The 14,459-nt window shown below is 42.7% G+C and overlaps 2 protein-coding genes across 2 annotated transcripts; one reads left to right on the forward strand and one right to left on the reverse strand.

Moving 5' to 3' along the window:
* The first annotated feature begins 5,680 nt into the window (after nucleotides 1-5,680).
* Nucleotides 5,681-7,213, forward strand: junba (JunB proto-oncogene, AP-1 transcription factor subunit a). The gene has a single exon (XM_030779969.1). The coding sequence runs from the start codon at nucleotides 6,036-6,038 to the stop codon at nucleotides 7,014-7,016; it is 981 nt and encodes a 326-aa protein (XP_030635829.1). The 5' UTR covers nucleotides 5,681-6,035; the 3' UTR covers nucleotides 7,017-7,213.
* A 2,012-nt stretch (nucleotides 7,214-9,225) lies between these two features.
* Nucleotides 9,226-14,459, reverse strand: prdx2 (peroxiredoxin 2). The gene is made up of 6 exons (XM_030779842.1): nucleotides 14,377-14,459; nucleotides 12,996-13,116; nucleotides 12,490-12,643; nucleotides 11,341-11,463; nucleotides 10,759-10,889; nucleotides 9,226-9,738 (listed from the first exon to the last, which is right to left on the reverse strand). Exons 2-6 carry the CDS (start codon nucleotides 13,096-13,098, stop codon nucleotides 9,656-9,658), a joined length of 594 nt encoding a protein of 197 aa, XP_030635702.1. The 5' UTR covers nucleotides 13,099-13,116; nucleotides 14,377-14,459; the 3' UTR covers nucleotides 9,226-9,655.

The raw sequence follows: 14,459 nt of genomic DNA on the forward strand, positions 1-14,459 counted from the left end.
GTGTGTGTGTGTGTGTGTGTGTAAGAAGAGAGAGACACACTGCACACTGGGGAAAAGGCAAGAGAGCCTAATTGGGATAAGATGAAAGATGGGGATGGAGGAGGGGGGGGGGGCAAAAGAGAGAGAATGAGAGTGTGAGTGTGCATAGAAAGGGCTGCACACGTTTGAGAGGGGACATGTTCCCTTTCGTCTCTCTGTATGTTCCCTGAGAGAGTGTAAGCGGGTATGTGTCTACAGGGGTTAAATGACTGTACCCATCTGCTGGCACAAACCAACCCAGTGACTCCTCTCTCTCTCTCTCTCTCTCTCTCTCTCTCTCCTTCTCTCAACTGACTAATGAGCACTCTCTCTCTCTCTCTCTCTCTCTCTCTCTCTCTCTGTCCTTCATTTGTTCACTGAGAAGGCAGGTCCTGACCATGCCAGGGGCCATAGAGGGTTCATGCCTGTCGAGTGCGCTCTACCTGACTCACTACACCAACAGGCGACTTTCTGGGTCACTGGACTTCCCTCGCCAAGGACCTTGCCAGTGTAAGAAACGCAGGGAACATTCTGTGCGGTCCACTTGGCCGCGCAACCACAATGTTAAGTATTTGCCAAGTATTAGCCTGCAAGGAAGTTAATAAGTGTGTGTGCGCGTGTGTGTGTGTGTGTGTCCGTGTGCGCGTGTGTCTGTGTGTGTGTCCGTGTGTGTGTGTGTGTGTGTGTATGTTTCCGTGTCTGTGTGTGTGTGTGTGTGTGTGTCCGTGTGTGTGTGTGTGTGTGTGCGGTTGTCAGAGTCACTGTGTATGCCAGTGTCCTCTGGCTGACAGATTGTGTCTTGTTTTGTCCTCAGCTTTCCGACGTCTTCTTCTCGCAGTAAGAGAACTGATTGTTCAAGGTTGAAGACCAAATGAAAATTCGTGAGAGAGAGAGAGAGAGAGAGAGAGAGAGAGAGAGAGAGTAAGATATAATCACATAGGTTTTGAGCAGACCAGGTTGTGATTCACACGAAATTGCTTTTTTTTTTTTTTGTTTACTCACCAAAAAAACGGGTTTTATTTTGGCAAAATAAACTCCGACTGTACTAACATCAAGTTCATATATAGATTTTGGTTTGATGGAGCATAAGCCATCAGTTTGACTCCTCAGTGGCACAGTTGGTGAAGACTCTGCTTAACAGGGTACAAATCCTTCCTCTGTCTCAGACGCAGGGTTTTTACAGCGGCCGCTGAGGCAGGGGTCAAGGGGGACACAGCTGCCCTTTGACCCTTTAACTGGGCCCACACAACCACAACCCCCCCCCCCCCCCCACCCCCCTCACTCAGGTGTTTCTGCACGCGCATGAATGGCGCTTTGTGTCAACTTTGCAAACCTGAAGCAGCTTTTGTGGTGTGAAAAAACACGGTGGTTACTTTCACTTGTTTTGGAGGAAATTTGTCTCAACCTCACTCACTCAACCTGCCACGGCTGCTGGCGAGAAGATGAGAAGGTGAGATTTACAAGAAATCATAACTAATCCCGTAATCTGTATTACAATATAATCCGAACGTGAAATTAGGTAATCCTCAATCCGTATCCCTGTTTAAAATACTGTAGAAGCCCATGTTAATGTAAAGTTAAAACCATGAAACCAATATTATAACATAAGACACAACACTGAGATACAGCTGCTCAAGAGGTAACGTGCTCAGTTGTAACAAGTAGTCACTGATAGCAACACAGAGGACAAATGTTAAACTAAGGGTTACAAGACATCTTGAGTGTGAAGCAGACCAGATTTTTTTGTTTTTGGTTTTGTTTTTGTTTTCTCTGCAAAGAAAAAAACCTCAGAGTTCTTACTGTGGACCTCAGTGACATGTGTCTCTCTCTCTCACTCTCTCTCTCTCTCGCTCTCTCTCTCTCTCTCTCTGGCAGCGAAGAGAGCAGTGATGTGATAATGGCTGGTGAACAGGTTTAAGTGTTTCTCCCACAGCCCAGCCACTGGCAGTGTGTTCACCACCGTGACTGATGAGACTCCTGGCAAATTCTCGCTGCCTGTCCCCCTTTTTCCTCTCCGCTGCCGTCTCACTGTTTTTCTTCCTTCTTTTTCCTCCCTTTTTTTTTTTTTTTTTTTTGCCTCGTGCCATACCTTCTCGGCGGCATAAACTCTTATCTGTCATTCTAAATTACCCTTTCACTCAGAAAAAATGACAAAATCGTTTACATGAGCTGTGAATCTGTGTGTGTGTGTGTGTGTGTGTGCGCGCGCGCGCGTGTGTGTGTGTCTGTGTGTTTAACGTACTTGTTAATTTAACGAGAGATAGAAGAAAGTTGAAAAGAAAGAAACTGCACCTTGGAAATTCAAACAAAGAAATGTGCCACAGTAAATACCGATCCATAACTTTTTACTAAAATCTCATTTTGAGGGAAAGTCCACCTCTTTCATGTTCTGCTCATCATCCTCACTTCTTAGTGTAGAAACCCCCAGATTCAGTGGAAATCATTTGTTTGCTCTATCTGTTCCTATTTGGACACAGCGAAATGAAACGTCTTCACGTACCACGCCTCACTCAAACGAGTGTGTTACAAAACTAATTCAGATGTGGGATGTGAACTTAAGAGTCTAGAAAGGGAGAGAGTTGCATTTGACTCACAGAAGAGGTCAACTGGTATTTTTCACTGAGTCGTCCTTCAGAACTCTCTTTGATTTATATATGGGTTGTTTTCCCACAGCTGTGACAAAGTTGTGTAGTGTCATTAGGCAAAGGACACCATTGGTGATCAAGCACAAGTTCTCACTTTCTATTAGTTAGATTCAGTGAGGGCAACCTCATGATCTTCCCTGCTCTTGAGAACACAAACATGCTTGTTCACTTTCAATAGTGTTGAGGTTTACTAGAATAAACCTCAATACGCAAAAAAAAAAAAAAAACTTTCTCTGGCTACATCTAACGCCTCCTGAAAAACCAGTTAAGACGAAGTGTGTACGATAATGTGTGTGTGTGTGTGTGTGTGTGTGTGGTGGCGTGAGCGCGCATACCGTGTTTTTGTGTGCGCGCGCGACATTATTTTTAGTCTCTTGATGTTGCGAGCTGGAGGAAGCCGGTTTCCTGTGTACGATTTTGATTTTTGAGATATCAAAGAAGTGACACACAATCGATACGGAAGTGGCTGTTTTCTGGTGCCGCCACACGGTTACGGTTGGTCGTCCTTTTTTTTGCAAGCCCATACTTTCAGAATGACTGTCCCATTCATGCACCAGAACAGCCTTGGCAGCGTATCAAAATTAAGCAGAAAAAGAAAAACGGCTTACTCATCACTGAGCTAGACTTAACAGCGACATTATGCGGGTCTTAAACCCACCATGATTGAGATGCTCTTAACTGTAACTTCAAAGTTGTCGCAGAGCCTTCTGAATGTAGACCTCATTGTTTGTTACTGTAACACGAGCTAAGAGAAACTTCTCGCTGTGGAGAACATCTTTAGCGCTTTAGACTCCAGAGGACAGTTTGGTGAACCAGTAAGACACATGAAAGAAAGCGAACCAGGATGCTGACATATATATCAAGAGTAAATACCTTTTATGTGTGAATACAGACATCAATCCGGATCTGTCGTGCGCTACTCATTTAGTTTGCCTATTCAAATAGTGGACCGCATGTTTGTTTTAAGTGATGCCTATCTAAATTCGAGTTGATAGCGTGTATAACTGTTTTAGTTAGCGAGGGAGAAAGTGAGGAAAGCATCTCAATATGTTATCTCAATATGAAAGCTCCTTAGTCACAGAACCGAAAAACCAGAAGTGCTCCGTTTGCAGAATAGGTAGGCCTTCAGGTCGCACGCACTCTTTTATTTTGCTGATGGCAATATGACTGAAAAATATTTTGCTATGGTTAGTAAACGGGGATTTTATTTACTTTAGAATATGTAGCTCTCTTCACGCAGTTGTGAAAATGCTGATTAAAATTAAAACACGCCCTGCCGAGCGACTCAACCACTTATTTGCTAGATTTATAATCATATTTGTTTCTTAGCATTATAAACCATTCTACTGTGACTTTTCTAACAGTCCATCTCTGCCGACGATTAACAATAGCCCTTATTATCACGTAAATCTGATTACTGATTAACTTTTTTTGTGGCGTGCTTATTTTAAATGCGCTTGTTCACGGTGGATACAGAAGCCACTCGCAATATAAGCTAATTCAGATCTGGCTTTTCATTTCGGTTTCATTCAAACTGTTATTCAGAGGTGCAACGTTCTCTTTCAAATCACGAGGATTTAGCTTAAGCGTTGTTTCTGTCAGGTATGCCCAACACCTGGCAATGGCAGTGAAAGGTTGCGCAAGGTTCTTAGAAGACGTGACGTGGGTATACCTGTTGGTGAGCCGGGAGGCAGTGATTCAACCTGCATTAACATATTCTGCAGACAGTACTGTCTTTCTTCAAGCAAAACAGGTGTGTGGAACAGGATTGCACGATGTCCTTTTTTCGCGACAAATGATGTTTTATTTATTTACTCATTTAGTTTGTATTTCTCAAGCCAATGTGTGTACTCGACAGCCGAAAACGTGTCACTTTTAGATTATAAAGCTTGTCTGCCTGGCGACTTCATTCAAATCAACCTGTATCATACTGAAAGTGTATTAGTCAGTTTTCTTATTAACACTCACTACCAGTCTCATAACAAAGTAGATGTGCGTCTTTACACGCGCTCTCGGACGCTCGACCAAACAGACGTCTTCCTGCTCGGGGAGGGGGGGGGCGTTGTTGGTTTGGAATTCAGCCGAAAGGGAGAGGTTTCCCGGTCCAAGCCGGGAGGAACTGCTTTTGCGGGTTGCCCATAAAAGGACCTCCATTAATCGCGATAACATGAGTCAGTTCCCTTCAAATCAATAGAATATGACCGCCAGGATAAAGTCCGCGGTCGTGTTCAGCTTTTTCAATTTGGAGAAACGTTGATGACATTTAAGAGTGTCTAAGTGTCTGCCCGTGTGTCTGATCAGACTGCGATATCTTAGTCTTATGAGTGGGGGGGGGGAGGGGGGTTGCCGTCCATAAGTTTGATTATTTCAACATGACAGCGCAACCTCAGAGAGACTAAATATGTTCTGGCTGTACCTTTGGGTCTATCGTTATTATTCATCACACTTAAAAAAACATGGTGTATATATGCAATTAAAACGATTAAGTTTTAGCCTAGTTGATGTTGATAGGGTGCAGTTTGCAGCCATAAGCAAGATCATGAGTGAATTAAAAAAAAAAAAAGAGGATAGGCGTAATCTTATCAGACATTTAACCACGTTTTCATTCCTGAAATCGTTTTGTTTGTTTGTTTGTAACTCTGATATATGAAAGAGGAAAACCGTTCCTCTTTATTGTGATCATTATGACCAGAGTGGAGTCTGTGGTACCTGCTCATGGGAAACCGAGCTGCGTTTTCCTGTTTACCTGTGGTTCGGTATTTGGCACTTTTGCGTCTTGGCGATGGAAACAAAAATAGAGCCTATATACCCTAACGCTCTTCTCCCCCAAAGCGAGCAGCGGTTCCTGACAACAACGTCATCAGTTCACGGTTCTGGGCTTGTACATGCTAGTTGCAGCCAATGGATGAGAGGTATTCTTCAGACCACGCCTCCGTCTTGAGAGGTATATATCGTAGTTCTTAGCAATTACGCTTTAGTGAAATGTGCGTCTATGAGCTGTAGAGTTTCACCAGCCCTGAGTCAGACAGTGGACGGTGTCCGCCAGTTACGGTTTGGGAATCGGAGAACGCACGAGAATTACTCTTTGGACATCATTTTGAAACAGAAGCGAAGGAAAAAGCACCTGTTGAATTGGTACAGTAAAGTTGTTCAAGTATTTTGGATTTTTTTTTCTCTCTCTTTGACTGTTCTGGGTTTCAATAAAACATTGCGGAACTTTCGGTGCTTTGCTGACAGCCAGTTATCTGCTTCGGACTTTCATGTAGTGTGGTGACTTTTGCAGAGTGCACTGTAGCAACCAAACGGTGTGCACATTTACTGTGTGTTTTCTCTGCTTAGAGCGCGTGACTGGTACTCTTGTGCTTTGAATCTATGTCAACAAAAATGGAGCAACCGTTTTATCATGACGACTCGTTTCTCTCTGCTTATGGCCATTCAGACGCTGGGCTGCACGACTACAAGATCCTAAAGCAGAATATGAACTTGGGTTTCGCCGAACCTTATCGGAACCTCAAGACACTCCGCACCGAAAGCGACTTCTATCCCTCTGCAAACGGAGACGTCGGGTCGCTCAAGCTAGCTTCTCCCGAGCTCGAGAGACTCATCATCCAAAACGGTAACGGTGTCATCACCACACCATCCCCTGGCCAATACCTGTATAGTCGGGGAATCACTGAGGAACAAGAGGGCTTCGCGGACGGTTTCGTGAAAGCCTTGGACGAACTTCACAAAATGAACCAAATGGCTCCGCCTAACGTGTCCATCGGGGCTGGAGGTGTGTCATCTTGCTCCGTTCCATCTTCTGTCTTCGGGAGTTCGTTGCCGCCGGAGACCCCTGTCTACACCACACTCAATAGTTGTACTCCGAACACTAGCCTCACTCCTGCCAACTACCCGACCGCTACCATCAGCTATCTGCCTCATCACCAGCAGTATCCGCATCACCAGGCGACGACGCATCCCTCTCACCACTTTCAGCACTCTCTGTCAGGCTCTGCTCTTCATCCTCAGCGACTTCTTGCGCTCAAAGAGGAGCCGCAGACGGTGCCGGACCTGCAGAGTAGCGATGGTTCTCCGCCAATGTCGCCGATCGACATGGAGACTCAGGAACGGATCAAGGCGGAACGCAAACGGCTTCGAAATCGCCTCGCGGCGACAAAGTGCAGACGACGAAAATTGGAGCGCATCTCTCGCCTTGAGGACAAAGTGAAAGTCCTTAAGTCAGACAATGCCGGGCTGTCCAACACTGCCTCTCTCCTTAGGGAGCAGGTAGCCCAACTGAAACAGAAAGTAATGACACACGTTAGCAGCGGTTGTCAGCTTATGATCACACCAAAGATCAAGTCCTACTAAAAAATATATACGTGTACAAGGACACAGGACTCTTACATAAATGGGGGAAAACACTGGAAGAACAAAATTATGATGTTCATGATATATTTGTAATGCAAATGTATTGTACAGCAGTAACGAGCATTCAACATTTGATGTGCTTGCGTGTTGAAACTAGTGTTTTGGTTTTTTGTTTGTTTGTTTGTTTGTTTGTTTTCTCAAAGCATTTGGTACTACCTGAACCCTTTAAGATGTACTTTCACAGGTTAAAGTCACACCGAGTCAGCAATGGGACTGATTTACACTGAGCGCATTGTTCAAATTATATAGCCCTACTCGTTTTTTTATCCCCTGCTTGACATATGACTTGTTTTTATGTGTCATAAAATTACTTTGAGAGTGATGTATGTGAATACGTTCTAGTAAATTATTGTTATTGTGTTTGTCAGGTTGACCCTGGCAGATCTTTTATCGCCCTGTAATGTTTTATTTGTATTTAAGTAAAGACGTTAAAAATATATTGCGTATCACTGTTCCTTTTCTGTCTCTTCAACTATTAGTTCATCATTTAATTATCTAAACAAGTTATACGTACGTCATGGTGAAACCAAAAGTCGTATGGTAATTTGTAAACAAAAAGTTATTTAGGCATAGTCGCACACAGAGACTAGTGTGTTATTCTAGTTCAGACCACACTGCAACGCACTTGACGTGCCCACGTTAGGTCGTTTTCCTACTGACGTAAAGACCAAATATGGTCCATTTTGCAATTTTACGTCACGACAGGGTGGATTGTCGGGAACCCCCGCCTACGTTGCCAGTTAAAGCGGTCTCACAGTATTTTTTTCGGTTTGAACTTTGACGTTCGTGTGAATGAAGCGTGTGTGAATGGGTGAAAATTTAGAAACACGGGAGTTTCCCCTTAACACTTAGCGTTCTCGAGTTCCCAAAACAGTTTCAGCGAAAAGAAAACTTGAGATAAAAATATAACGCGGGCATTTTCCAGGTATCTTAGTGTGCAAAATATTAAAGCTATCTCTTCTACCGATCAACTACTTGAAGTACCAGAAGTTCGTGTTTTGCTATCAGTGTTTAAGTGGAAAGGAAATCCGTGCCTTTGCTTTTATATGCGAAATTAGTCGCCCAAAATAGTTTGGAATATTAATGATTTAAGATACTTAAAAAAAAAGACATTTCTGTCAATTAGAGACTTTGTATTGGCATATCAGTAAACCTAACTGGTCAAGTAGCCTATTGTTACAAGGGAAAAAGAAAGGGGGAAAGAAAAAGAATGTGATTGTCCCAGCCAGTAGTCGGGCTGTGAGAGACTCATGAATTGAGTAACACTGTGAGCATTTTACATTTTCCAGATAATCTGGAAGTTCGAACTTCTGGAGGAGTAACAGGATATCATATGACGCATATTTGAAGGATCAAACATAAAAATTTCTCATTCAAGCTTTAAAACAGTTCGTGTCATTTAACGCGGCTCAAAGAAAACCGTCTACATTAATACTGTTTTAATGTTTTCATTTTTGTTTGCTTATCAACTTCACAAAAGCAGCCCTTGTATTAGTCATCGGGGCGCATACAACGTGTGAGAAAGAGAGAAAGATGTTTGTTTAGCTGAGAGCTACAACAGTTTGTTCTTGCCTTGCATGGAACAGTTAGGTCATACTCTCTCTCTCTCTCCGTTTCAGGGTAGATGCGCTCACAGCAAAACATCAAAAGGTAAAGAAACATGCCACTACGTTAAAACAGAGGAGACTTGCAAAATATCAGAAACCACCAAGGTCGCTCTCACAGTCATACACACAGCCACAGGTACAAACACCTGCATTCAATTTCACAGTATTGTGTAGGAAATGTACCAAAACCACAAGAAAGCTCCAAAGTTACTTAATTTTACAACATCGCACAGGTTACAGGAACTTTATTTGACAGGGGTGGTTCGCCATCTTAGTCCACGTTAGCTTTGATCTTAAGTGGGAAATGAGATGAAAAGGACCTAGGTAAGACCTTGGGTTCACTTATTTTGTTAAATAATAAATTCTTTGCCGCGGACGTGGCCTACAAACAAGAGGACTGTAATTTTAACTACAGGGCTCCATCTAGTGGCGACAATTTCTTTAAAACAAACAGAGCAACAAGACACCTTACCAAAAGGTGGCGATAGAGCACGGAATCGTTTCAATACTTGTGAAAAGTTAAACGATTTCATGACAACACCTTAGTGAACACCTTTTTGTTTATTGATTTGACACACTGCAAAGACTTTGATCGTTATTTCCAAACACTCTGAAATGGAATATTTGACCTCAATGACTGCAAGGTACAAAATACTTTAATACTTTTCTAGAGAGAGAGAGAGACAAAAAAAAAATGAGAGTAGTTTCAGTGCATGGGACTACTGATTTTCACATAGCTTACTCAGACAGGGTAAGATTAGAAACAGAGAGTAACCATGTCACAAATCTATAATGAGGTGCTTTGAAAATATGTTAAAAAAAAAGAAAAAAAAGAAAAAGAAAAAACCAATCAGTAAGGTGGATGAGACAATGACAACTCTTGGACTGAGTTCAAGTGCTTTAGTACCCCTCCCCCTCTGAGACCCTAGTCCCTAGTTTGGGTTTGGCCCCAATTTTTGCCGCTGTTTATTTCTACTGCTTGGAAAAGAACTCCTTGCTTTTCTGGACGTCAGGGACAATGGTGTCACTCCCAGGCTTCCATCCAGCAGGGCACACTAGAGAGAGAGAGAGAGAGAGAGAGAGAGAGAGATCATGGTTTTAAAAAACATGGCATTTATCCACAGGCAGACATGAAAGAAAGGACATTGAGACAGTCATATAAAGCGGGTTTGGTTCAAATTCTGCAATTTTTTTTTGTTTGTTTTTTTTTTGTAAATGTAAACCTGCATTTGGCCTCATTATGTTTTAATTGGCCTTGTGACGTCACCATCGCTGCCCTGACTTGCAGCGTCTGCGACCCTTTATCACTACGTTTCTGGAATCTTAAAGACGGGGTTTTATGCAAATGCATGTATCTGGCCAATGCCATTGAGCAATGCTGCTTTGCACAAAAAAAAGAAGGAAAGAAAGAAAGAAAGAAAGAAAGAAAGAAAGAAAAAAAAACCTCTACAAAGCACACTTCCTGGCCGAATCTGTACTTACTCACACAGAACAACAATACATGGAAGAGTAAACTGGTGAAATGTTCACAAACTTCATAATTCAACCAGTGTCCCTGTAAAACCAGTTCATTTGGCCATTTATCTGATATTAAAATGGTGTAGTGCGTAAGCAAGTTCAGTGCCCCACTGGAAGAATCCTATCCTCATGTGAGATTCACATTTGTAATGTGGCTGATGTGAATTCCTTGTCAGTCAGTGTATGTAAATATAACTGTCAACTCTAAAAAGACACTTGACAGGTATTGAGACCAAGCTTGTCAGGTTCTAAGTAAAACCCAGAATCTGGGCAGCAAAGTTAGTTTCTATTTAAAGCACAATCTGTTTTGATTTGTTTGGCATGGTTCGTGTGCAAAGTGCTTAGGGTATTTTAAAAACATAAAATTAATTTTAGAAAGCTCACGACTGAATGCAGAGTCTTCAGACCTATGTAATGCGCCATGTGATGAATGACGCGTTTCCATCGTAGCGCTACCGATAATCTTGTATCGAATTTAAATGTCGTGGCTCAGATCAATGAGGCCCACACGTGCACAAATGTCCTTGTAAACCACGCTCAAGGTCACTGCAGCTCACCTTCTCCATGCTTGTCTGTGAACTGGAAGGCCTGCACCAGTCTCACGGTCTCGTCCACGGAGCGGCCCACGGGCAGGTCGTTAATGGTGATCTGTCTCAGAATGCCCTTATCGTCGATGATAAACAGACCCCTGTGACACATCGACAGTAACAGAGAAACAACCGACGGTCACAGAGAGCCAACTCACAGTTACAGACTATTCACAGCCCGACAGGTGAAGCCACTCGGATCCAAAAATTCACTGCGGGTGTCCGTTTAAAATGCTAACTGGCCAGAACACTTCAAAATAAATTGTGTACACCCACAGAAAAGCGGAACCAAACAGACGCACTATGGAGGTGTCAGAGGTGATGTCCGTACAGAACTACAGGAGAGGCATATGTAAAATTTGAACTAAATACACACTGTTTAAATATTCAGTTGTCTAGACGCAGTGGTATCAAGACATGCGTAAGCATTGAATGAGAGAGAAGACTAGGTCCCAGCGAACAGCATCACAGCTCTGATCAATATCTACTGCTGTTGCTTTGCAGAAATGATGAGCCTACAGAATCAGCAGCAGAAAACTGCAAACTCCACACCTGTAGGCAATGCCTTCATCCTCCTTCAGCACCCCATAGTCCCGGGCAATAGACTGGGTCAGATCAGCAACCAATGGGATGTTCATAGAACCCAGGCCACCCTGCTTCCTGGGTGTGTTTATCCTATCAGGAGAGAGAACACCATTGTGAGGTCATAAAGAGCAGAGGGGGAAAAAAAAAAAAAAAAAAGATGCTGTGGATATTCTTAAAGCTGCTGGCATGGTAAGAAACAATATAACACACTGGACAAGCCAATAGTGTGTGTGCGTATATGTATGTATGTACACACATACATACATACATATATATAGATAGATAGATAGATAGATAGATAGATAGATAGATAGATAGATAGATACACACACATATACATATGTGTGCGTGTGTGTATGTATGTAACATTACACACACACACATACATATATAATTTTTTTTTTCTCTTTTCCGATTATGGATTAGTTTCAACACTGTGGAGGAAAGGAAGAAGCTTCTAGATCTCGGCACAGATCCACTACCCAAACACTGCCGTTACAGTTTGCCTTTATATCAGTAACCCAGCACACAGCACAGCCTCTCGAACAGGTCTTATCAAAGACTGGCTCGGTCAATGGACAATGCTAGATAAACTCCCGTCTAGGCGACGCTTCAGGAGTCCCGCTAAAAACGTGCGCACGCACACAAACACGCCACGCCAGATAGCTTAACACCTCACCAATGCTGCTAGGGCCAGTACAATTTCCTTTTCCGATTTAAACTGAAAAATTATTCTCTCAGATATAACACACAAGGGTGACTGTCGTCAGATAACCCTTCTGTTTTTCTTGGAATAGCTCGTTGAGATGATGTAAAGTGTTGTAAACAGATTTAAAGTCAATGTTACCCCCCCACCCCCCCCCCACCCATTAAGTAACATACACCAGACTGTAGAGTACAAAGTATTCTCCACCAAATCAATGATAAGGTCTACCCAGAGTTCTGTTCCAACAGACAAGGCTGACAGAGTCAGAAGCTATGGAGTCACAGTTCATAAAAAGGGTTAAAAAAAAAAAAAAAAAGAAAAAAGAAAGAAAGAAAGAAAGAAAAGAGATGGAGAACACAGCAATGACGCATGCCTCCCCTCCCCTCCTCCTCCTCCTCCTCCTCCCTCACCAGGCCAGGTGACTGAAGTGGGAGTCCGTGGAGGCAGCGAGGACCTCGCAGCCAATCTTGCGGAATTCATCAGCACGTTCGCTGAAGGCAATGATTTCAGTAGGGCACACGAAGGTGAAATCCAGTGGATAGAAAAAGAACACCACATACTTCCCTAGAGAGAGACAGTCAGAGAGAGAGAGAGAGAGAGAGATAAACTGAAAGTTGATAACACAGTGCAAGCACTATCACATTTCATTTAACGACACACCGATTTGCGTGTTAAAGAGCAATGAACTGGCTCCAAAACATTGTGGGGTTCATTCGAGCAATGTGCATGACTCCCGAGTTCAACTATAGTTATTAAAATAAGTATACACAAAAAGACTGCACTCTACACATACAGTTAATCTTCAACAACAACTACTACAAAGTCTGTCGATTTGTGTTTGAGAGAAATCCAGTCCAAAAGGGAGAGACCAAACTATCTCTCTGTTTTTCTTTTCTTAAAAATAGTACATGCATACCCCTGTAATCAGAGAGCTGAATGTCTTTAAACTGGCCATCTACCACAGCTGTGGCTTTGAACTGGGGTGCAGGCTGTCCAATCTTGGCATTTCCAGCAGACATGATGACGATGACTGGTTGCTAAGGGAAACAGCAGAATTTAAGTGGTGGATTGACAGATCCGTTCATTTCAGCTATGGAATACACGACTCCAAAGAATTATTTCAACACACTGCTTATACGTTTGTTCCCTCATCTTCTGTCTGTCTTTTATTGTTTACACTAAACATTTGGGATTCGCTCAGTGGCCCCAGTTCTTCCTACGTCGGACAAACAAATTGTGTTAAATTAATATTATAAGTATATCGACTCTCATTCGCAGAGTTAGCTAGTAACCCATAACCCCTTACTACATATCGAACTAAGTCACATGCTTGTCAGTTGTGCTGAAAAAGCTTATAGAGAACAATGGGCGTTCAAGAACCTGCCCCAGGGTTCTTTGTTACACAATCACACTTCAGTTACTCACATATTCTTTTAAAAGACTGCATTTGAAGGGACAAGTCATAAAATACTACAACTGGTTTAGCTTCAGCATTTTGGTCTATGTAACGTGTTCTCGTCCCACAGAAATTGCGATGCAATTCAAACAGTGAGCACCTTACACAATGGATGACGAGGCAAAAAAAAAATCCAACACAAGACGTTCAAGAGAATTGGTAGGAACCAAACACAAGAAGCCAGAAGTTGCTCACTTAACATTCGCTGATCTTAGCTTTAGTCTTAAATGGCTCACATACTGTGAAACACATAGTACCTAGTACCTATTTCAAAATTAATACTTCCTTTGTGACGACGAATTGATATTGCCGCTCAATCGACCATTAAGTTTTCAGACACTATATGCAATATTTAAAAAGAAAAACTGTCCATCACTTATTAAATATATGCGCCGTATTTGTTTAGGGTTTCAAGGCTAGGCTAGCCATATCTATATTTAACGGGTTAGCCACAGAAATAGGTAAGCTAGGTCAATCTCAACAAGCCGAAGAGCTAACATGGTTTCAAGACTTAGCAAAGCCGGCAAAGTTCAGCCCTCTGCACGAGATAATACATTAATGTAACCATCTACTTTTTACGGCTTGTTTGTTAATCTAATGCATGTCGGCGTCGCCTGCCTTGAACTACAAAGTGAAACCTGCAGATTCGGACAGCAGTGCTGCGGCTTGCGTCCCATGCCTACGGTTCACTCCTCCATAGCTCTGATAACTGCCCTTTTGTCTGATCACCGGGACCACGTTTTGCGTTGAAATAATATTTAGAATGTTATCCATGCATGCAAATACATTTCCCTTAGTGAATAAACAGTCAAACAGTATCAGGGCGATCAAATATACTCACGGTTTTGCGTTTCCGATGGGCAACGAAGTGTCAGTCAGAGATGGAAAACTCCAGACTCTCTTGAAAGCACCGGGTGAAGGAGG

The sequence above is a fragment of the Chanos chanos genome, chromosome 7 (assembly GCF_902362185.1).
Source record: "Chanos chanos chromosome 7, fChaCha1.1, whole genome shotgun sequence".
NCBI lineage: Eukaryota > Metazoa > Chordata > Actinopteri > Gonorynchiformes > Chanidae > Chanos > Chanos chanos.